The sequence below is a fragment of the Anser anser genome (assembly GCF_964211835.1).
Source record: "Anser anser genome assembly, chromosome: 5".
NCBI classification, from domain to species: Eukaryota; Metazoa; Chordata; class Aves; order Anseriformes; family Anatidae; genus Anser; species Anser anser.
In genome coordinates, this window is record NC_139725.1 from 65,255,522 (window position 1) to 65,280,212 (window position 24,691).

The following is a 24,691-nucleotide window of genomic DNA, read 5'->3' on the forward strand; positions in this document are numbered from 1 at the left end:
GAGCACTGAGCTGCTCCACGCACCCTCGGGTGGGAGGATGCTTCTCTTCACCATCGGTGACGGGGAGCAAAAGACAGATGCTTCTCAGGGAAAATCTGGGCTGAGAAGGGAAGTGTCCCGAAGTGTGATGCTCTCAGTTGCTTTCAGCTGGTTTCTACAAGCAGCAGATGCAGTGACGCTGCACAGGATGGCTGCTAGAGGAGACGTGGCAGCACAAACACAGCAAGTGGAGAAGCTGAGCTGGGTAACCTGGTGCTGGGAGGAAGACCAAAATTTACCAAAGGTGCTTGAAAGCTCAACCGTCTCGTGGATTTGGCTCCCCATTGCTGGGGGGCGTCTGCCCAGCAGTTGTGCCTGTGCCATCAGGGCTTGGTCTTGCACATGCTCGTGGGCCTGCAAGGCAAAAACCGTCTGGTATGGAGAAAGGAGGAGAGAAAGCTTGTGAAGGGGTAAGGGTGTTGAGGTGAGATGGTCGGTTCATGGAGGAAAGCTTCTTGTCCATCCTTTGGCAGAGAAAGCCATGCGCTGGTGGAAGGAGAAGACAGAGGAGGAAGCTGAGGGGAGTGGAGACACCCCCTGGGTCACCCCGCGAGGTTACTCCTGGTGGAGAGGTCTTGTCTGAGGTTCCTTCAGGACCGCCACTGCATATGTGCACCATGTGCAGTACCACTGCTAATACTGCCTCAAAGGTGTTGTTTTTGCCAGATGATTTGGACTGATTAATTGCCATCACCTGCTTTGCTCTTTTTCACCACCTGCCCGGTGCCCAGGAACATGCCCTGTGCTCAGTCTGTGCCCACCGCTGTCCGCTGCTGCTCTTCACACTTCAGTGGCAGCTGGACAGGGACCACGGGGACTTCTTGCCTGGGATAAAGGCTGCTGGGTGTTGTGTGGAGCAGAAGCACCACGTCAGTGTGACAGGGACTCCTGGAGCAGGACCAGCACGTTTGCACCGGGCCAAGCAGCAACCCGGTGCACCTCAAGGTGCCTCCCGTGCGTGCCACCCGTTGTCCTGCCTGGTGTCTTCTGGTAGTGCTCAGGCCACTGCAGGCAGGGGCATTAAAGCTACGTGGAGGTTGCCAAGTCCCATCCTTAAACCCACGTGCAGTCCCCACTGCATGGAGATGGGAGGTGAATTTTGGGCTCCAGTCTGAACAAGCGTTGTGCTGGCTCATGAGCGGAGTGCCTGCTCCCGCCTGCTCCCAGTTCTGCTCCGCGAGGTACAGAAGCCAAGCAGCAGTGCTCGGACAAACCCACCACACCGAACATAAGGCTTGTATCCGTAACAATATTCCTTTAGGGTCCTCAAAGTGAAACTCCGGAACTGTCTTCTGCAAACCTCCAGGTCTAGGGACAGCATTTAACACTGGGTGCAAACGCTAAAGCAGAAAGTTCTGGTCCTGTTCAAAGCTGAGTTTGGTAACAGAGCATCTCAGAAACAGAAACTAGAAGTTTGGAGCTACAGTCAACTACACCTGCAGTATTAGAGGGACTTTAAAATCATGCACTCTGCTTAACAAAGACTTTTTTTTTCTTGTTATTGGAACCAATTAGCATTATTCACCTTCTTTCCTGATCCTGAGCTCACAGTAGGTCTCCACAACTGCTGAGAGGCAGATTAAAAGCCAAGCGTCTAATGGTTAGAAGAATAAAATATGTGAACTTTCCTGCTCTGGATCCCCTGAAGGTCTCAGCCAGATGGCAGGCAGGTAAGTGCCAGACCTGGCGATGGGCTGAAGATGCCAGCACTACTGAGTGGATCTTCTCAAGAAGCCGAGCCTGGGGGAGGTTCAGCAGGACCCAGCTGAGCCCTCTGCCTGGCTGTAGAGGACGTCAGGCCTTGTCACCTGACATTTGTCTTCTTGTTGCCTTCCTCTTGGCCCGAAAGGAGCGTGGTGACTGTGCGGCTTAGAGAGGTGCCTGTGGGTGAGCTTCTGACCGCTGCTGTAAATTGCTGGGAGCAGAGGTGTCTGCAAAGGCTGTGTGCTTGGCCATCCCAAGCACTGGCCACCTTTCTCCTCAACCCTCACCGTCCCGTGGACCGTCCCCAGGACTGCAGACCTTGCTGATGCTGGGGGACCGCTGTTACCAGCACAGTGCCCGTCTGGTTTTCCTTCCCACCGTGTTGCAGGTCCCCTTGGATACACAACGAGGGAAGATGAGTCTCTCAGAAGGCTGTAGATGTGGCTTTCATCTGTTTTGCAAGGTGGCCGCTGACCATCCAAGTCATCCAAGGGCTGGGAGGAGCAGCCCTATTTCTCTCCTTCGTGTCAGTGCTCCTGTGTGCTTTACGGGAGTGCACGTTTACTCCTTTTGTCTTTCCAGGCGTTGCTTTTACCTTTCCAACCAACCGATGTCGTTCTGTAGCGGGCTGACAGCTTGCGTGTGCCTCTGCCAGTGATGTGCCCCACGCCGGGGGGCAGTGCCGCTGCCCTGGGGGCTGTAACCCACACGGTTGTGCCCGCTGCGCCTGCCCAGTGAGTGCACGGAACCCACACGAAGGTTTCTGAGGACCTTTTTGAAAGACCTTTTGAAAATACGCCTTCAGTTTACCCCGGTTTCCCACCTGCAGCATCCTCCATACAGGTAGTTACAGGCAGGTGGAGATTCGGAGACGCGCACAGTGCTGGAGGCGCTAGGGGAAGCAGTTCTGTAATTTGGTTACATTTCTTCAGGTCTCATCAATATCAATGAGCCCACTGGAGAGAATAATAGAGGGCTGCAGTCAGCACTGCAGAGGGAGGGAATTACAGACGCTTGTGCACGGTGGCTCCCCAAAACATCGCCCGGCTCCTGCTCACCCCGACAGCTCTGAGCACCCCAGCACTCAGTGCGTGCCCACCGGTTATCTGTGCCGTGACTGCGCAGCGTTTGATACTGCTAGTCACAACCTGCAGCATTCTTATACAGAGCGCTCATTACTTGATCTATTAAGTGCACCATTAGTTGCCATAGAAACTAATTTTTCTTGATTAAGTTTTTAAAATGCCAGCAGCCACGCTCAGGTGAGGCTAATGGTGGGTGGGCAAATGCTATTTTGTCATCAGTTACTGTGTTCAGGATAGTACCCAGAGGTGGGTGGTTTCTTTATTATTATTATTATTATTTTGTAACAGAATCCTGCAGTTCCCTTCCTGTTTGGGACGCGGGGCACTGTGAGCGATACGGCTGCGTGTCGGTGGGCTTGCTGGGGCTGTTTGTGTGTGCTGCAAGGCGAGGAGCCGCAGCTGAACCCCCCAGCCCCGTCCTTTCAGATGCCAGCCTAGGAACCGAGCTCTGTGCAGTGCTCGCCTGTCAGCTCTGCAGAGGCACCTGAGGCTGTGCTAAGGTTGCTTACCCCTGTGATGCAAGTGGAATATTTGCTGCTTTATCCAGCTGATAGCTGACATTTTATTTACTCCAGTGGGGCTTTCCCATATGCGGAGGGATGTGGCTTAGGCTCACCCTGCCCAGCGCCCCGTGGTTGGTGCAGCCCGTGCTGGGGGGGCAGCGACTGTGCCTGTCCCAGGGCAAGGAGGGACACGGGGCTGGGGAGGAAGCAGCACCTCCTGAAGGAGCAGGGGCTGCCTGTTAGTGTTTTTTTTGTTTGTTTTTTGTTACTTAGTGATTTTTTCTGCGTCTTTCTGATCCGTGTGCTGTCAAACCTCGGCTTACGTGACCCCGTCACGTTCTGAGATGCACAATGTGCTGTGTGGAGGGAAGGGTCCCCGTGTCTGTTCCCCAGCCTGGGCTGGGGTTTTGTGGGCGGCTGGAGGCAGCGGCTGCTCCTGGGGGGTGGGAGGCACCCCACAGGCTCCTGCCCTATGGGGTCACCCATGTCTGCACCTGGGTCTCAGCGCGAGGGGTGCCCTAGGTGAGGCTGTCTCACGGGCCACCAGCGCTCCTGGCCCTGCTCGCCCTCCCTCTGCCTGCATCCGTGGGTGTAGCTGTGCCGGGAGGGGAAGGGGAACCTTGGAAAGGGGCAGAAGCCGCGCAGGGCTTACTCTGTGAGCAGTTCAGTGTCGTGCCTTCCCTGCCACGCGTAGCGGCTGGGTGAGACAGGCGTGCACGCCCTGCTCCGGGGGAGCTCGGGCATTTTTGCTGCGCAAGGTGTATTCGTGAGCACCGAGGTTCCTTCTGCAGCACCCTGGCCTCCAGGAAGAGCAGTGGTGGCTGCCAGGGGCCGTTCTCGGATCACGTGCGGGGTGTGGGTCCCTCGGGGCGAAGCCACATCCGGACTGGCTGGCCGTGCAGGGCTGGCCTGTCTCGCACCCATGCTGTCACAGCCGTTTTCCACAGTGGGCGGGTGACGGGGTTTGTATTGCAGGTCTGTACTGCAGACGAAGTAATCGATTGATTTTAATTATCCAGCACTGTGGTACAGTGGGGTTTGATTGAGCAAGCCTGTTGCTGAAGGAAGCAATAGGCAAGACAGGAGAACTGTGATATTTCAGGGCGAGGGATATATTTTTTTCCTCTCAAGCAAGGGGTAGGAATAAGCCAAACTTTGTGTTTATTCCCCCCCTCCAAAGACCAAATATTTTCCTTGCAGGCTATAAGTCGTTCCTTGTATACGTTTGATTCCAAAAGCTGCTATGGCTGGAAAAAATAGCTTTTCAGTTGGCCCCAGCATCTGTGCAGAGGTTGACTGCACCCTTCACGCAGAGCAGCGCTGTCGGCCTGCTGGGCGCTCAGTTAGCGACGCGCTCCGGTGCACGAGCACCTCTGTCCTGAGCAGCCCGGTGAAACGCCAAGGGGCTCCTGCTGGTTTGCCCTCCGATGTATTCCGGCTGTGGGGACGCTGTGATTTCTGTCCTAAATGTTTATTTCTCCTGTCAGAGCGGGGGAACGCTGTGGTGAGCACCGAGCGCGTGTGCAGTGCTCCACGGAGGTGTGGACTCAGGTGCAGCACTTCAGGAAGAAAGCATCAAATTAACCGGTCGTAGCATCAACGGCAAAAATGGCATGGAAATTTTAATCACGTTTCTTTTAGTGCTGAAGAATGATAGAAATACATGCCCTTCACAGCTAAACGTGAGGTTTATTGAGTCAAACGTTTAGGAGGGGGTTTTCAGCATAAAATGCAGGCTAATTTAGTCGTGAGTCAGGCTGGGTTTTGTCAGGTGTTCACTGAACATTTGTAAAGTCTTTCCGTGAACTGAGGAGTGTTGCATGAAATCATCATCAATTTCCCTAATAAGAGTGCAATTATTGTAATAATGATATGCAGAAGGCAATGGGAAAGCAGCTGTTCAGGGTAAGGAACCCCCTCCCCACAAATCGCTTTCTTTGGCCACATCAGCAGTTAGTTAATAAGAATTCCTACCAATTAAAACAGAAAATGTAGTATCCACTTTGCCTCAAAGGAGCCTTTCATGTTTCACTTCCAGCCGATCAAAGAGAACATCACATGTTTTCCTTTTTTTCGTTTGTTTTCTGAAACGCTGCTCTTCACATTTTAATGGACGGAGAACCAGAAAACGTTAATTCTTTCTTTGCGCGCGCTAATAAGGTGAAGGTAGGATCCTGCTCTGAAACATTAGAGGAGGCTTCGCTCACCGCACTAAGTGATTGCTACGTCATGCATTTCAAATAATGGGGGTGTTCCCGTGAAGTGCCCCAGTTGCGTGCCTGCTGACGGAGCCGCCTGGCTGCTTGGCAGGCAAGAACTGTGCCTGGCGGAGCCGGGAGAAGGCGGCGGCAGCACCGCGCTCGCCGACCTCCCGTGGGCAGCGGGAGTTTCAAAAGTTGCCTCAGCCTGCTGCTAAACTTCCTTGTTGATATCTTTGTGTTGTCTCAGTGCTAAATCTTACAAAGCCTCAGCCGCGGGAGGAAAGTCTTCATTGACGATGGCTGGAAAACCTTGAAGCGGGAGCAGGCAGAGGCGGTGAAGTGAAAGGAGGGAGGTTCAGAGGTGCTGAGACCCAGCCGTTTCTGCTGACTGGGGCATCAACGGGGAAGGGTTGGCCTTCCTAAAAAGCAATCTGGGAGAGAAAACAAACCACTTTCTCCAAATTATGCTTTGGACCTGAAGCCCTTGCCTAGTGGCAATCTCACACTAAAAACTCAGTGAAGTCGTTGATCCCTGCTGGTGCCTGTGAACAGGAGTGTCACACAGAAAAGGGTGGGTGGAGTTGCCCTTGTAATGTGGGAGCTGTGCAGCCTCTTCTCCACCACGCCAAGGGGTGCAGAAGCGTTCGGTGGTGACAAGAAAGGCACAGCACCCTCACTGCCCCTGTGCACCCGGGCTCTGAGCCCCTGCGCTCGATGCTGCGGCAGCGCCTGCAGGCGGCGCGTGGCCTTCCCTGCGGGGCTGCGCTGCGCGCTCTCGTCCTCATGAAGACAACAATTGTTCCCTCTCTGGGAGTCCAGAAGCCTTCCCAGCTTCGTGGCAGGCCGTCCTTCTGAGCAGGCTTTCAACTTTAAATGGAGCTGCTTTTTGTTTTGTCTCAAGCTGGCTTTCCCCTGGAATGGAGCCTCCCTTGCTGCGGGCCTTGGCACCGGGAGGACCACCTGCTTCCACACGCAATTCTGCCAAACCTCTGACACCGGCACTTTCTGCTGGTGGGTTGTTAAAGTGGTTATTCACTCGGGTCTTGGGGCTGGGTCTTTGTTTTGAGAAAAATGTGACTCTTCTTTCCTGTGTCTACATAAATGTTTGCCAAATGTCTGGCTATTCTTTTTTTGTTCCCACGAATTCACATCCAGACCTGAGGGCTTATTGTTCATTATTTTTTCTGCTTGTTTCATCCTTTACTGTGGCTAGTAATTATTAAAATGTAATCCTTTCTTGAATGACATCAATTTGATGTGGTAAATCAGTCGTATGCTGCAAACAGCACGTAGCCCCACTGAATATTTTGTGAATATGCCACAGGAAGAAATGTGTTTTAAAGCCATTCAACCTATCGTCTCCATGAAGCTGGATTAAAAGACATGTGGTTTGCAAGCTGATGAAGAAATTAAGCTCCTTGGTGGGTTTATTCTGAACAATTTGACCATTCGTATCTTGCAGATTCTCCTGGTTCCAGGAGGCTGCTGTCTCTTGACAAGAAATATGTTTGCAGGTTTCTAAAAAGGGCCTGGAACTGGTAGAGGAAAGAGGTCACTTTAAATCAAGATAAATGCAGCATCAGGGCAAGTGAAGTATAAATTTCAGTCACTCTCTCTTAGATGAGAATATTGAGCTTACGGCTGCTAAAGCACCAGCAATCACTGAAATGAGACTATCAGAGAATCACGCAGAGTTGGAAATGATATCCAGGCTGGTGATTTTTACCGTACCAGCTTCAGACTGACCCTTGTGGAAGCTTAAAAGCTGCCAAAAATCCCCTACAGAAAGTTTCTGAAGAACACAGAGCACGAATCTCCCATCGTCAGAATGAGAAGAGCAAAATTTTCCAGCTTACTGAAATATGAATGTTTCTCCTCTAAATGGATCGCCTCTTTCTTCTCTCCTTTCCTTGGGTCTTTCCCCCAGCCTGCTCTGCAACCATTGGTTTCTGGCTGTCCACCCTCAGCTTTTGTTTTCCTTTTTCTAAACGGCTCTCAAACAAAGGTAGGAAGTTGGCTGAAAGGATGGACAAATCGCCTTGGGAAGCTGCAGAAGTAGCTATTTTTTCCATGGCTGTTGAGCATACTAGTTTCATTGTCAAAAATGAGGCAGGTGGTTTTGGAATAAGGTCTGTTTCTGTGAGGTCTTGCTCACTGAAAAGCGGAGAAAGAATCTGTTTGTTGAACAAAGAGAGAATTTAGTAACCCGGGGAATCTGGCAGAGCGTGCAGATCTGCTGTGGCTGAAGCAGCAGCACGTTCTGGTAGCCGGTCTGTGGAAAGATAACTCCTAAAGAAACGCTTGAACATGATTTTTCTGGAGCAGAGGGGGAAATCGTTCCTGTTCCTTTGGATATCGTACAAGATGTGTTCTGTATCTGGGAATAAAACCTGGGAGCGGCGAGCTCCTGGTCTTTTCTCCCATAGCAGCCAGAAGTGTTCGTGGTTGGAGAAGGTGTTAGTTTTGCTGCCCATCTGAGTTCTTTCCCAGTAATGAAATATGTTTGATCTGAGAGTGCAGACACGTCATGGTGCCCCCGAGGAGGCGCGGTGTGACTCCACGCTCACACTGGTGCCTTCTCTGCTCGACTCCAGCGTTTGGCTCTAGAGGCGATGCCCTTCAGGGGGACACTGCTGGAAGACCAGCCTGTACTTCCGTGACTGGCAGTTCGTTCCCTGAACATCCAAAGCTTAATTCCTCCTCAGAGCCTTTTCCTTATGTCCCTCTAAACTGAGTGCCTGTGTCTGGGTGCTCTGCGCAGTGCCAGCGAGCTTACCAGGGGGAGAAGCAGGCGCCTTGTGCCAAAGGATGCTCTGTAATCGTGGCCTGCTCCTCAGAGGAGCTGAAGGGCTGTTGTAGAGCTTCGTGCCCCCTCCCCAGCCTTTGTAGTCAGCTTAGGCACATGCATTTTTTGGGGGGGTTGTTGTTGTTTTTAAGAGACTGCTTTGTATCGTAATAAAGAAAAGAAATCTGAACCTGAAGAAGAGAAGCTGAACTTCAAATAAGCTTAACTGTTTAATCTGTGTGTAAATGTTTGCCTTTCCAGCCAAAAGCAATTACAAGAAGACTCAGCTGTCACTGTCCTAATTCATTTGGTATTCGCCAGGTACCAGGCCTCATACTGTACCGCAGGGTGCACAGCGTAGAAAAAGGTGGCAGCCACTGGGGGGGAACAAAACTAAAAATGTCATGGAGCTGTTAAGTGTGGCTACACTGATTAGGAAGCACCTTCCAGGTAATATTGCTAGACTTTGTATTAACCATCGTCAGAGCATTTCAGGTGCATGCGCAAGACTGTTCCTTGAAGCACCATGGAGCTCTTTGAACGGGAGGTGCCTGCAGCATTAATAACACCAAAATCTGGCACGATAGCAGGAAGGAGCTGCCATGGGGTATCTATCGTCAGTTGACATGCCGGCACCTTTCAAGTGCTAATTTAGATACAGAAAAGCTTAGACCAGAGATGCTGCACAAGACTGAACTTAATCACTTCAGGCAGGGCTGGGGTAGAAAAAGGAACTTCCACAACGGAGAGAATACGGAGATCGGGAGAAGGATGGAGGAATGGCATGTGAGGAAATGGGGGAGCGGAGGGGCAGGCGCTGAGCTCTGCTCTCTGGGGACAGCGACAGGACCCGAGGGGACGGCATGGGGCTGGGACAGGGGAGGGTCAGGCTGGGGGTTAGGGAAAGGTTCTGCACCCAGAGGTGGTCGGGCACTGGGCAGTGCTCTCAGACACGGGGTCTGATTTTTGGGTGGTGCTGTGTGGAGTTGGACTTGGCTGATCCCTGTGGGTCCCTTCTAATTTGGGATGCTCTGTGATTCTATAGTTGGTTGTCTTAGAGGTGGCTCAAAAGTACACAGAGCTTTAAAATTCCTTTCTAGGGTGCAAAAGCTATCCACCGAGACGAACAGGAACAACTTGTGTGCGTTTTGCTCTGTGCTGTCTCCGGTGCAGGCTGCTATTGTTCTGCGTAACAGCTTCATAATTAGGCACCAAAGAAAGTGTTTCCCAGATTATTCTTGTTAGCATTTTTATTACAGAAGTTCTGCTACGCTGGGTGACTGCTCCTTCTTTCTGAGTGGGTTGACTCTTTCTACCTCTGCTTGGAAAGCAGAACCTTGGTGTAGTCTTGATAGGTCCTTGTAAATAATTACAGCAACATTACAGGCTGAATCCTCTTACTCTTGCAGATTTCAGGATCCAGGAGATAAAAATAACAAGTGAGTTTTTTTTTTTTCTCCCTGTATGTCTATCAATCAAAATGATAAAGATATTTATGACTTGCACGTTTTAATGGTGTAATTAGATATAATTACATGTTCAAATGATTACACATATGAACACTAATTACATAATTGAAGACAATTATGCTAACTAGGTAAATACATAATTAACTAAAAATCTCTTGTAAAATCAAGGAAATTTGCACGCAATCCAAAGAAAGTAAAATCACAATAAAAAACAAATAATAACCCTTCCAGGCTGACAACCCTGAGAGCCAGCCAGCCGTACAGTCAGAGAAGGCTTTGCCATGTAACTTTGGGTGGATGGCAGCTTAGTTCGGATGCCTCCTCTGTTTTGTTGTTTCCTCGTAAAAAGATGTTGAAAATTAAAGCAACCCAAAAAGCTGTGCTATAATTGCTGTGGTTCTCTTGGTCTCTGGCAATGATTTTCTGAGCCCTTAGGGTAGCTTTTGGTGATTCATTGGGGTGTGGGCTTTTTGGGGAGGAAATGTTTTATGTTCGTAATTGTGGTGGCTTAATATAGAAGGAAGGGAAAGCTCAGAGCTAATTGAGCTCAAAGCTTCTATTTTAATGCCGCAGTGCAACTTTAATAGACCAAGAACCACGCGCTCATGGTGGCAGCAGAGCCCTACTGGGGCTGCCGGGTGGGCTCATTGCAGCATCCCCACCAGCCTCCAGGCACCAGCTTGCCCTGCGCGCCCTTTCCAGCTCCAAAAGTGCATTAGGGCTTGAACAATAAACATGCAGTGCGATGTCCAAAGCCTCATTAAACTCCTCAGTGCAGAAGTGCTTTTGGGGATGGATCGTGTCTGTGTACTGGGGAATGCTGAATAAATGGCTGTAGCACCTTTTCCTTGTGCTATCAACTTTTCCAGTTTTAAATACTCACTGGTTTGATGGTATCTTCCCTTTGGAAATCTCTGCACATTGTTGCTTGATATTGGGGTGTTATCCTTAGCTTTTGCTGAACAAATTTGCTCCCTTACCCCTGTCCTTTTATTCTTCGTTGCAAGCTGAACTAGGTTCTTTTTTCAATTAATGTCTGTTCGCAGTTCTGTTGGTATGTGGGAACTGTTCCCGGATCCCTTTCCTTGGCACTTGTGGGAGTCATTTAAAGGTATGCCAAGAAAACTCAACTAGACATGAATGATGCTATTTGTGATTACTGGATTTTTGATCCATTTTCTCCTTGTTGGGTTCTGATTAGAAAATAAGACAAAATCTCAAAGTCAGTAGGATTCAAACACATGCTCGACTTCATTTCCCTGAGCAAAGGTCTTGCGGAAGCCTTATCAACTCTTCCAGGTGCAGGACTGAGGAGACTCAGTCCTTTCCTAATGTTGTTTAACGAATGTTTTTGAGACTCTTTCACTGGCTGAAGGAGACTTTGCCACTTCCTCATCCTATGAGACAAACACAAGTTATGTACACAGAATAGACATGGAAACACAGGTATTTTCTTGTGTCTATCACTGGGGCTTTCAAACCGAAACCCAGGAACTTCCACGCTGGCTGAGCTGTCCCTTGTCCTCTCCTTGTCCAGCACCTAGGGTCTACGGGCAGGATGTGTTCAGTCTTCCAGCCTCTGGCAGTCTGATGGTTTGGGATTTCCTGATCGAAAGGTTGCAACCGATGACTGTCTTAACTAGGCATGGATAGGTATAATTTCTGTGAGTGGATATCCTCTTTTCTTGAATCACTTTAGACCCCTGGCCTTTGTGCTGTCATGATGGTTAATAATTCTTGACTGCTACCCACACACCAAAATGATAAGTTGGATGTGGAAAGAAAAATGTGTTCTTAAAAAAAAAAATCCACTTAAAAAAACAAACTTGTTTGATAATTTCAGTCATTGCCTCCAATTTCTTATTTAATGAGAAATCATGGGCTTGATGCAGTATCTGTGGCTTGTGCTCAGCATCTGCTGATCTTTTCTCCTCTTAAACCCTGTTGATAGCATTTCATACTAAGCCGTCTGCTCCACTGAGCTGCCAGCTCTCTCTTTTCAAGATTTCTTCTATTTTCCCTTCTCTCCCTGCTACCCACCTTTCTCCCAATTCTCCCACCTTTCAAACAAAATAAAATGTCATTTCCTTTCTTTGTCATCACAGCTAAAACAAGTCAAATCTCAGGATCTCACACTCAGTCTTCGCTCGATGAGTTTTCCAGGTGTCATTCAGCATGCGTGAGCGTTGGTTCCTGTGAAAAGAAAATGCGTTACGGCTAATGTTACTGGATCCTAGAGATTGTGGCTTAATTCAAAAAGCTGTCTGGAAATGAGGTGGGTGTTCGTGTTTAATCTCAGAAGGATGCAATGCAGGCAGTGCTGTAGGAAACGCTGGTAAGGTCCAATGTGGTTGTAAAATTAGGACCTGCTGGTCATCAGCGTTCGGTATTTAGGCGGGATTTTCCTCAGTCTCTGCATGCACCAAGGCTACGTATCAGTGGTGTTTGAAATACAGCATGACTTCCCCGGATTACGATTTATGAAGTTTTTAAAATGGGAACTAGTTTAAGTAAACAGACTGATATTGCATCGCAGGAAATCAATAACCTCGGTGCTATTTGCAGAAGACAATGCAGTGGAAAAAGAGCCATTTAGGCCCGGTGGTTTATGATGTTCAGTTAAGTGGATTTAATTTGCTAAAGCAGAGGTGGGCCAAAACCGTGCCTGAGTTGGGGCAGTAGTGGCTGGGGGCACTCCTGTTCCTGCAGACCCGAGCTGGGCTGGCAGCGCCGTGCGTGCTCCCACAGGAGGGGAATTGAGCACCCAGGACGCCGTGTGCTGAAACCCCGGGAGGCACAGGCATGCTCTGGCTACAAGGCTGGCCGGCCGCTTCGCACACAGCAGGAAACGAGTGTGTTTTTCTGTCCTGTTGGCTCAGTCGTGCTGGAAGTATGTCGGTCTGTCTCGTGGCATTCTCCATCTGCACAGAAATAGCGTTCGATTGCAATTCTATTTTCGCTGCGCGTGCAGCCGTGCTGGCGTCAGTAGCTGCTGCTTTTGTTTTCTTATTTGCATATATATTAATTTGTGACACTTGTCAGTCAGTTTCAAGGCTGCACGTCTGCCCAAAAATATCTCCCCTGATCATTGGCGCAGGCAGTAGTCAAGATTTGTATTACTGAAAGACGAGAAGAGAAACATTTCCTTCTGCCTTTATCGGTTTACTTGTTGTAAGTCTGACAGCATCTGGGCTGCGCGCTGTAAAGCTGGCTCTCCTGGCTACCTGGGTTTCTCCCTGGGGTCTTGCGGGGAAGTAAAATGGACAGAGGTTAAGAGAAGAAGTGTAATAGTAATACCTGAAAGGATGGTTAAAAAGGGGGGGGGGGGGGGAGCATCAATTTAAAAATGCCTGGATTTCCAGATGCCTTTGTCACTTTGAAATGCAATTCTGTTATGAAGACTGACTTTAAAGTAGAAAACCCCTGTTTCGTAGACAGTTTTCCCTTTCTCTGTTTAGACCCCAGTCTCCTGAGTTAATGACAAGCATGTTTTTATGCCTTTTTGCTCTCGAGGGGGACGAGCAGTTCTGGGAACAGAGGGACTGGTGGCTTTTGGCTTCCCAGCACTTCCTCTGTCCCCAGACCTCCGTCCTCCACTAACGCCCCCCACATCCCGTCCCCCTCTGGGCACCAGGAGCTGTGGGACATGTCACTTTGGGGCTGGCCTTGTGCCCATGCTCACTTGGGTGAAGCCCCTCACTGGGCTCCGAAAGGTCCTGCTGGGGAGACTAGCAGCCACCTAGCACTTAAGACTCTTTGCTTAAAAAGCTGGGCTAGAAGAAATTATTTAGGGTAAGGTTATAGGTTCCCATGTCTGTAGATGCTGTGAGGACGGTGCACTGGTCCCAGCTGTGGCAGCTGAGCAGAAGTGCTGGGTGATGGAGGTCCAGCAGCAGGTGAAATGGCTGGCGTGGGGCTACAGAGCTGGTTCCTGCCGGAGAACGGAGTTCACATCCCTGTGCTGAGACCCCAGCACTCCTGGAAGGGTCCTTGGGCACTGCTGACTTTGAGCGAAATGTCTTGGATAGAACATGCCTTGCATAAACACCTTAGGTTGGATGTGGGGGAATCTGTCTGATGCCATTACTGTCGGCTTGACTTTGCCTCTAATGGCGAAAACAGATCTGGTGTCAAAGTTCAGTCCCTCACGTATGTTCTCAAGATGTTGATTGCTTTTCCCTGACTTTTCACTTGATATTTAAAATGTCTGAGCTGATGTGACACGCACTCTGGAGCACATTTCTGTGACTTTAATGAGTACCGTGGCTTTGCTCTGTACCCTTGCCTGTTCTTCAACACCTTCCTGGCGGTCTGACCCTCAGAGTGGGGCCCTCGCCTTAGGCTGTATTCTGAGGGCAGTGGTAGCAGTTCCAGGTCGAGATAATGTAAACTCCTCATCCATCTGATTATTTCCTGCTTTGTAGCACCAGATATCTCTCAGCTTTGCCGTCCAGCAGTTGGGAGCAGTGGTGGAGCTGGCACGGGGCAGGTGGCTGGGGGAGATCCCTGCTCCCTGCCCTCACGGACCCGGCTCCTTTCTCTGCAGCTCATCCAGGGACTGACCTCCAGACCGCCTGCCCTCTGCCCACAGCCTGCTTTGGTAGCTCCCGTGAGTTCGCTTACACCAGACTTTGGTTCTGAAAACCAAGTTTTGTTTGAAAACGAGGTCTGGGCCTAATTGAAAGTTGCCAAGTGTCTTGTGTTTATTTGCCTTCGAACCTTTGGGGAAGCAGAGTGAATGAATTTCCGTGCATTGTAAGTTATGAGGCTGTATTTATGGCTCTGGGTATTTAACATAGTATACCAGCGTTGGAAGGCCAGCATAAAAATTAATAACTGAGAATTCAAATGGGGCCGTCTGCCTCGTTCTGCCCTTAGATTATGTTCTTTATTATGAAGGTGAAGTTATATTTCATTTTGAAGCAAGTTAATGCTGCTGAATAAAAATCTTGAGAGAATAATAAAAAACATATCATTCACACATCTTTGGATCTTTTCATGAAACCCATTGAATAATTCATTTGATGGACAGTGAATAATTTCTCATCAGGAAGGCCTAACCGTGCAAGGCCCTTGTATGTCCTGCCACTGTTGACAATTTTAAGACGGTACCGACCTCAGTGGAAACAAGGCTCTGTGAAATTGATTGCACTCAGCCCTTCTCGGTTAATGCTAAAGGTGCTCCGTTGCCATGCAGGTTGGAAAAAGCTCCCTCTTTCAGTGAGATATTTATAGTAAAATGTACATTGATTATTCGGTATGAAAGTGCAAATTTTTTGAAGCAGTGAAAGCTCTTAAAATCATAAGGAAAAACATTATAGTCAAAGTAAGATAAATGGCTGCAATTAATCATTTACCAGGTTACTCAAAGATGTTCTGAGAAAGTATATCTAGATGTCTCCCCAGACACTACCTTTTCACAAAGAAACCCAGACTGCTATAGGATCTTGCTTATCTAAAGATCTTGCTTTAGATAGCTCAAGCAGCATCTTATAGCTATCAATAGCACGTTGCTTTTACCAAGTAGTTGCAATATTCTTTTGTTCAGGATCTGCTCAATAATTTCCTATTAAATAGTTCACTTAAACTTTCTTCATTTACGTGCAGTCAATCTTTAGGCTTTCAGCCTTTGAATGTAAGCCTTTGAATGTAAGCAATCCTTCCTCTACACATTAAAAGTCAGCATTCCTACTCTCGGTGTTGGGGCATGTTAGCTATGCTATACCTGGGTTTGGGTGTGACAACTTTGACACAAGCCTTTTCACAACAATGAAGTCAGCTTTGCTGCCTTGCAACTTGTAGCATCGGAACAACTGTGTCAAAAATGTCATTTCTTTGAAAAATGTGATTTCTTTCGGCCTCTCTTTCCTTACCTTACTCCTCTGTGCAGGTCTGGAGTCCCCTGTCTGGGCTGTAGCACATCACTGCTCCCCTGTGGCCCGCCTGAGATGGGCCCTGCTCCTCAGTTCATGGGCGCTGAGCTGTGGTGCGGGAAGGCTCCGCAAATGCCTTTGCAGCATTTATGGTAGCATTTCTGCTTTCACCTCTGAGGGGAAAGGTGCAGCAAGTGTAACAGTGGGATCTTCTGTGCCAGAGCTTGGCTTTGCTGCCAGCTTTGGGCTTTATTGGGCGGCTATTCCTTCACATCTGGGAGCTTCCTATTAGTGCTAATAGCAATTAGAAATTAATTCAGACTGCTCAAGAGGTGTGTTATCCCATCGTTACACATATGATTTTTCTGTCATCAGACTTAGCAGCAGCACTCCAGCCTGCCGTTTTCTTCAGCGGCTGTTTGAGGCCTGTTGGCACCCTGTCCCACCACAGGCGGGTGGCTCGGCCTGCGGGGCCGGGAGGCGGTGGTGGTGTTAAACCATTGCTGGGGACGTTTCTCTGTGCGATGAGCTGAGTTTCTGTGCTGTTGGGGGAGCTGCATTTTGTTCCGTGTACCTGTGAGATGAATCGTTTCTGTACAGGAGGTCAGTTCATACAAAACTCCCAAGTTACACCGATGGGCCTTGGGAAGCTCCTGGGTAAGTTTGCTTCAGGTATAATATAGGAAATATCTGTCTTGCAGAAATGCAGGAAGTTCAGAGGTGAAGGGATAGTTAGCCTACATATAGTTTTTCTCACATTATCAGATTTCAAGGTGTCTTCAGTTGTTCTCCACTCCTTGAGCGTTGCAGGTTAGCATTTTAACGTCAGAAGCAGTCCTCAGTGCAGCCTCTAGTCACAGCATTGCCATGACTGCCATGGTTTGGGCTAAAGTAACCTATGGAAAACGTATGGAAATTCTTCTTGTAGGACCTGGTTGCTTATAATGTCATGGGTTTGGCACTTATGTTCTCTGTAATTAATAACCTCAATTTTTCCTGTGTTAGAAAATACTAGGAACTTACTTTTCCTCGTGTTATAGCAATTGAGCTGGAAAATAATTTCTTCTGTGATCTCAGGCACTGAATCAGAACTGATCACGTGCTGCATGTTAGCAGTTGTTGTGATAGATGTTTTAGATGAGAAAAAAAATCATGCTGCTTAATGTTAACCCAGTGAAGCGTTAGCGTGTATGTAAATATGAGCACCCAGGTTCTCCCCTGGAAGTCGCTGGTCGCGTACCTGTTTCCTGTGGGCAGTGCTCAGCTTTTTCTCCGGTGTTGCCGTGAAGTTTGAGCAGTCCTGGTTCTTGATTTCCCCAGGTGTCTGCATCTCAGCTTCTGCAGATTTGAAGACATACATTTGGAAATCAAAGAATCTTCAGCCCTGTGTTTGGTTCCTCACTGCTTTCTGGCCCTGCCCAAGGCAGGGAGTTGTCGTTTCTGACAGGAAGGATGCGTGCTTGGGATCGGCTGTGGTGCCACTCGTAATATGGCATGTAAGAAGTTTTGGACAATCAGCACCACTTTTACCTGAAGTCCTTTTCATGTCCGCTATTTCAGATATTGCCATATGAAACAAATAGGCAGAGAAGTTTTCATAGCACTGTAGCATACTGCTAGCCCATAGCGATGTCTATTCCAGTAAAGTGGGATGGTTTGTACCCTCTGTCTCACTGGGCACGCTGCATCATGCTGCCCCTGTTTTACTATGAATCAAAACTCAACACCCCCCGCCCGTGTTATTTATCCATATGTGTCGCTAATCCCGTAATTTAGGCATGCAGACGTGGTGAGGATGAGCTGGTGAATGCCTGGAAGATTTGCTGGAGTAAAAGTGGAGTCCTGCTGAGTAGTGGTGGGTTAGATCAGTGCTGTGTCTCCTGCCTTGTGGGCCTGCTGCAGGGACAGCCGTGGGTTGCTTTAGGTGACCAGGGGCAGGACATCAGGGAGCCCTGGGAGGTACAGATGTGGTCTGACTATCCCCAGAGTCATAAATTGTCCTTGCAGAAGTGTTTCCCCGGACACAAATGGGACAGCACCCATCCAAACCAGGTGCTGTTGGAGCAGCCTGGTGATTGATGGCCGTCATGCCAAGGACTTTGAGCAGTTCTGCGCAGAAACCGTGGAGCTGAACAAGTCAGAAGTAATCAAGCCTTTTGATGCCGAGCAAATTGCTCCTCCACTCTACACTGGCATAAACGTATAAATGCATAAACTAGACTCGCCTGCACGCAACCACCAGTAATCAGTACAGCCAGCTATTTAAGGCACAGGGCAGAGGGGAGGAAAAAAAACCTAAACTTTAAACGCTTCAAAAAAACTATTTCTCATGATTATCAAGAATCTGACTCTCAGGAGTTAGAAGAAATATGTTGGAAAGCAAAGACCCTCCAGTTCTGCATCTTGTTTCTCACCGATAACAGCTTTCTAGCCCTGTCCAAGGTAATCCAACTCTCAGGAGTCAGACTTGATGATCCTTGTGGGTCCTTTCCAAATTGGGGTAATCTGTGAGTCTAAATCACTCTCGGCTGTAAAACCTGTGCCATGTAAGTGTGGTACAAACCTCATCCCTGCTGCTCCCACGGTGGTGGCTGACATCTGCCTTGCAGTCATTTGGCTCTGCAACAGAAAGGAGGAGCTTGGTAGAAAAAAAGGGCAGTTTTGGGTTAAAGCATGTTCCATGTGCAGGGGGCTCATATCTCCACTGTGTAGATGGAAGAAGGTCAGGGAGTTTCATACACTGAAATCTGCTTCAGACAGTTTCTTTTAATTAAAGGGGCAGAAGTCACTTTCTCCTTCCCAGCCTAAAAAGGGCCGTCACATAATGTCCTCTCTGTTTATTGTGAAGGTGTGTGCTTCTTGCTTACAGTAGCTGCTGCCCCAACCATTGCTTTCCTGAGAACAAAATTAATCTGGTGGAAAAAAAGGCTGAAGGGATATTTTTTGCTCCTCTGGGGTTATTTTTAAGATGACTTTTTCCAAAGGCTCAGATATCTTTGGGCATGAAGAAATGCTGCACACATCCCAGTGAAGTTGTGCAAAGAGCTCTCTTACAGCTGTTGGCATACAAAGGAGGACTTTAATCTCAGACGGGGATTTGGGGATTTTAGCAGTGATCAGGAGATTCTCCTCATCCTTGTTTTCTCAGCAATGTCAGAGGGCAGTGACTGCAATCAACGGCAGTGCGGTGCAGTACGAGCCCCCAGCCCTGGCACTAGGTATATTTTAAGGCATGCATTTACTCACCCTTTCTGTGTTAGACATCAAGGTTGCAGTATACGAAAAAGACTGTTAAGACTTTGTTTTCCATCAGCTGTTTCCAAGGAAGAATGAAAAGATGCCTTGCTAAATCTATTGAAAATATTGAATGGTGACTTAAAAAGCAACCTCTAGTACTGCCAAAGCATCTCTGATTAAAACAGTGCTACCTTTGGGGCAAAGCGGTGTTTGAGCAGGTGCCTGCTGTGTATCGTGGCCTGGAAATCTCTCTTCTTTTAGGGTTACTTGTTGGAATATATATGTATGTGTGTATATATATATATATATATATACACATATATACATATGTATTTATATAAAGGATGATTCCCTTGCACTTGGTTCTGCAGCAGGCACTGGCTGCTCCTCCCTTCACTCCCTGTGTCTAGCTGATGAAGGCAGTCACTCAGTATGTTCCAATCCAAACCCTAAAAAGACAGATATTTTTTTAGGAAATTGATGCTTGGTTGCCTTGATTGTATTGCTGATTTTCTTTCTCTCTTTCTTTCTTTCCTTTTTTTAACCAAGAAGAATATTTTGTTTCAGAGTAAATAACTTTATAAATATTTTATTGTTTATTAATTAATATTTGCTAATTTAATGTATATATACAATAATACATATAAATGCTCTCTTGACAAAGACCATATTTAAAACGTGTTTCATTTTTTTAACGTCAAATGTGTTTTTCTTATCTGCTGCTTTCTTTTGGGGCAGGAGTAGTTGGTGGAAGCTGAGAAAAGTCAGGCACAATATTATTGAAATATTTCAAATATGTATTTTTAGTCGAAAAATGTAAAGTCTGTGATTCCTACTCAAGTTGCAGGAAGGCTCAGTGAGAACATGGAAGCTGTACGGTGAAATATGGCTGAGTGTCCCAGGGCATCTGCTTAAGCCAGTAAAATACTGTCGAAGCTAGTGATGGTTCAGAGAACTTATGGGCATGTACAAATCAGACAAGTACATAGGTCATGGCATGACTAGACGGGTCATAACTTTGTCATTTTTTAAAGACTGAATAATTTTTAAATGAATTGCTCATAAATAGTCTTTGACTTACGCCTGTTTTACAAGAAAAGAGAAAAGGAAGGAGGGATTTGCTAACTAAACACCAGGATCGTATGGCAGAGTAATGACAGCGGAGGGGTGGGATTTCCAAATCTGCAATAGTAACAGCGAGTGTCTGGGAAACTGCCTCCTCGGAAGCAAGTGAGTATCTGTGTGATGGATTATCGTGTATTAGTCATATTAGTTATTTGCGTATGCCATGGAGTGGTAGATGCAACTTTTCAATTAAAAGTTTGCATTATGAGTAGAAATGGCTTTGACTTCTTGGTGAAACAGCATTTATTGCCCTCCCGCATTATTCACACTGTGAGTAGACACACAGAGCACGCAGGGTTACTTCTGCACTGGAAACCAGGGGGTTCTGAGCAGAAGAGTAGGGTATGATTGTCAAACACTGATAAAATGCATCTGGATGAGCAATTGTTTTGTGCCAACCTGTGTGAAAATATTGCACTATCTGAACTATGTAGACATTCACTTAATCTGCTGCCTTTGAAAATACATTTTTAAATTTTATTATTTATTTTAAGATAATACAGAGGCTTTCTCAATCCTCTGCCATAAAGAACCACGGATGCTTGTTTGGGATTTGAGGCCAATACCTGCCATAGGGTGTCCTATGAGCCCAGGGTCCCCCTTTGCCACCTCTCCCCGTGCTGAAAACAGGGGAATGGCGGTGCTGTGGCAGCAGTCGCCGTGAAGGTCATAGTGGTAAGCAGTGCTGAGGGCCTGGACAGCAGGTGCTTCGTCTCTAAGGATGGATTAGATAGATGGTCTCACTCTCCTAAATTCACTAGAGGCCAGCCCAAAGCCTGCAGTGGAACCTGCAGTGGGTGAAACCACCGTGGACCTCTCCGTAAAAAGGTCTCGAGGCTCAGCCATCTGGCATTCCTGTGCTCGGCTGTTTGATTAATGCATTAGCATAGCGTCTGAGAGTCGTCTTCGGAGTTCATTCAATAAGTTACAATGCGGTATTGATCAGCGTGTTTTCATGTGTATGTTGAGTTAAAGCTAAGGTAAATAATGAACTGAGTGAAATCAGACCAGTGACATTTCTGGGGAATATCTTTTAAGAGGAAATCGAGTCAACTATTCTTTTCATTCTTCAGGCATCTCTACATACACTCCAGAATGATTTACTTATTTATAATTACTCTTCCTGCCACTGAAACATACGTGTATTTGTATTTTTCAAGCTGAAAAGCCTACCTATGTTTACAGCCAAACATGTTCCTGTTAAAATGCTTTCTAAAAAGGAGAAGATAACTACATCAATGCTAAAACTTTGGGGAGTGGAAGGCTTTTGTATTTATAAAAAAGATGAAAGTGATAGTACCTGAATAAATGCTTCTCTATATATTTAATAAATTACATAATTTTATCAGTTACATAGATGCTGATAATATAAAGCCTTATTTAGATTATATGGTCTATGACAGGACAAGCTGTATTCCACTTCTTGAAACGTTTTGTGTGACGGGAATGGGAGGAAGAGAGAAGTCTTGCCATTACTTTTTTTCCAGCTAAGAGTCAAATGGAGGTGTTTTTATAATTCTGATTACATATAGGGAAATAGAGCATGCAAGAGATTCAGTGAGCATCTTAAATACTGTTTTATGATACTCAAGCATTTGAAAATATATGATGAAATTGTGTTCTGCAGCTCATGAAAACTGTTTGTTCCAAAATTATTCTGCAGCACATTTATATGGATTATTTAAAAAGCCCAAGAGCCAAGAGTTTATAATAGAAGTACAGACAGATTGGGACTGGTAAATATAGCAGTGCTAATAGCGTCTCTCTTGCATGCAGGCTGAGTGTTGTAATGTGGAGTTGAGCATATTTGCTTTATCCCAGAGCAGCAAAACCATGTGAGAGTTATACAGGTCACCTGGCAAGAGGGCAAAGCCACTCAGGCTTATGAATTTAACAAGTCAGAAAGAGACGAAAACATTTCGGAATTATTATTTTTTAATTTCAGCCTCTGAAGCCCACACCTGCCTTCACTTCAAGGGGAGAAGAATTTACATAGGCTACAGCTGGTCATGATTTTTTTTTAATTTTGATGCCTTTTGTAGAAGACTTCTGTCCAGGAGAAGTTTCCAATGAGAGGAAGGCTGACCTCTTCCTCTTCAAGCTCCTGTGCAGGTTATGGGGTCCTGACCCCAGTCCTTGGGCCAGCACTGGCTACGATGCAACTTTAATGCCTGTGCACCCTGGGGGAATGCCCTCCCTCCAGCCAAGGCAACCCTGGCCAGTGTCCACCAAGGTGGACCAGACACCCTGGGGCCACCTTGGTATCCACCATGCGCCACCCAACTTCGTGCACGCTCAGGAGGGCTGGAGGCACAGCGTGTCCAGCGTGGGTGCTTTGGAGGCTGCAACGCCTTGTACAAACTGGGCCAGTGTCAGCTCCAGGTGGCTTGGTAGGCAGCCTGCCTAGCAGATCCCATCAGAGCAGCGTGTAAATGTTTCTTGTATGATCATCTGATCATCTCTGGACAATCTTTGGGGACCACAGCTTGGGAACTAATAGCCAAATATTTATACTGTCTTGTGTCATTCTCATTTTTATGAATGATTGTAGAAGATTTGGCCTTCATCCTGGAACAGAATTAGCGGATGGGGGTGAGAAGAGACAGCTCTGAGAACCTTCAGATGAGACATTAATTCATATTTATGCAAATATACCATTTGTGGCCTCTATACGTGGGAAAAACCTACTGCTTAAAGCATAGGTTCTGGTCTGGAATCAAATATTGTTTGTCCTGGCCACCAAATCAGTGTGATCGGACAGAGCAGGAGGTACCTGGGGACTCTTTATAGATCTGGTGCACTGCACACGATAGCTTACTGCACCGAGTGCTACAGGCAGGGGCTCAGCGCATCCAGCCTGGGTGTTGGCACTGTCCGTATCCACCTAGCTGTCACCTCCCATCAGGTCTGTAAGCCTAACAAATGTAGCTGAAGGTGAGAATCATTTGACAAAATGTGGGTACCACAGCAGTGCACAACCTAAATAAAGAGGGGTCTTTCAAATGAAGCCTTAAATTTGTTTCTGTGTATAAATGATCTGCCACTGCTGATGGTTCCACATACTAATGTGGTTTGTCTGTAAGTTTATTTGCCATCTTCCTCTAATACAAATTATTTTTTTCTACTTCAATTCCTTTTTCCTATGACTCTTGACCCAGGCTTTTCTTCTATTCTAATTCCTTTGAAAAGACTCCCTTCCGCAGCAGCAGGGTGGTGGCGGTCTGAGCCTCAGTGGGAGGTGGAGGAGGAGGAATTCACTTTATTCCAGGGAGTTTCACCTGGGGCCTGTTTTTTGGTTAACGTGACAAGTCACTGATGTCTAATTTTTGCAGAGGGTTTGCATTCCCACTGGACGTAAAATGCAAAAGCCTTTCAGTCACTGCTGGTCAGCCCACATCACTGCCGGAAGCGGGGGGTTTAGCAGATTGGGTGGTGACAGTGGATATTATATTAGGCCCATTGCCTGGAGATTTCTTTACAGCCAAGTGTGTCCCTTGCAACCTTCTGGAATAGTTGAATTTTGCTTGTTCACTCAGTGGGGCTGTGCAGCATTTACCGAGTCAGTACCAGAGGGTCTTTGTGTTTCGCTGCGGGACCTGAGCCTCTTGTGCACGGCTGTGTTCGGAAGGCAGTTGTGGTTGTAGTGGGCTGGCGTGGGCACTTTGATGGCTCTGACATTGAAAAGCTCTCTTTAAAAAGTCTTCACATTTCAAAAAAGTAATTGTCAAAGAATTTGTAATTGCTGTAAAAGGCATTTAAGAAAACGTGAAGAAATAGGTGTTCATCATTTGTGGTTTCAAGCGACTGCTTCAGATTGGATTTTATGGTTGCCAAGATAACCCATCAGCTGTTTCGAAGGTGCTTTCCAGTGTGCCCTCATCTTTCATGAATATGATTTCAGAAAAAACTATTTGTGTTCAGTGCAAGAGTACAGCCGGCTTTTTTGGTGAGCTTTCTTTGTTAACGGGGAGTTTTTCTGCAGCCATTCCAGCTGTGTCACTGAGGGCGGCTTGAGTTGTTCTCCCCATCTCTGCTAGTGGCATTTGCTTTGTGTGGTGTTTCCATCAAAAGTAATCAACTATTTCTAAGACAGGGTGATAAAGACAAGATTACAGTCTCAGGGCTCTTGGATGAAGTGTTTGATTGTAAGTGTGAGCTGTTCAGTTTTCCAGAGAGGTTCCCCAGGACCTCCAATGTAAAGCACTGGCTGCTGTGCGCACGGTTCCCAGGTCAGCGATGAGATCTAGACTCTGCTCTTTTTTCCAAATTGCAGACTTCAAGTAACAATCTTTTTTGGTGCTTGCTCAGATCAGGTGGACCAAAACAGCAGGAAGTGCCTCTGACAGATTTCAAGACTCGAGTGTCTTCAATGAAACCCTGAGGATAGCCAACATCCAGCGACACCAAGGAGGCCGCTACTACTGCAAGGCCGAGAACGGCTTGGGCTCGCCGGCCATAAAGTCCATACGGGTGGACGTGTACTGTAAGTAAACCGCTTGGGACCTTCTCACCATGCTCTCTTAGAAGGAAGTGACTAGTTTTTCTGAAGTCTGGTCTAGAAACCAGAGCACTTCAGGGCAGATTCTGCAGCTTTTATGTTCAGAAGTCTTGTGGCCGCTCCCACTGAAGTCAGGTGGGGCTGCTCTTGTACAGACATATCTTAACAAACA

General features: G+C 47.3%; 1 protein-coding gene across 2 annotated transcripts in view; it reads left to right on the forward strand.

Annotated features, from left to right (window-relative positions):
• The window catches only part of MDGA2 (MAM domain containing glycosylphosphatidylinositol anchor 2), a 332,288-nt gene that overhangs the window by 102,025 nt on the left and 205,572 nt on the right, over positions 1–24,691 (forward strand). For both annotated transcript variants that reach the window (XM_083839870.1, XM_083839871.1), the window contains one exon: positions 24,330–24,504. In XM_083839870.1, the coding sequence (XP_083695996.1) occupies positions 24,330–24,504 (175 nt within the window). The remainder of the gene's footprint in view (positions 1–24,329; positions 24,505–24,691) is intronic.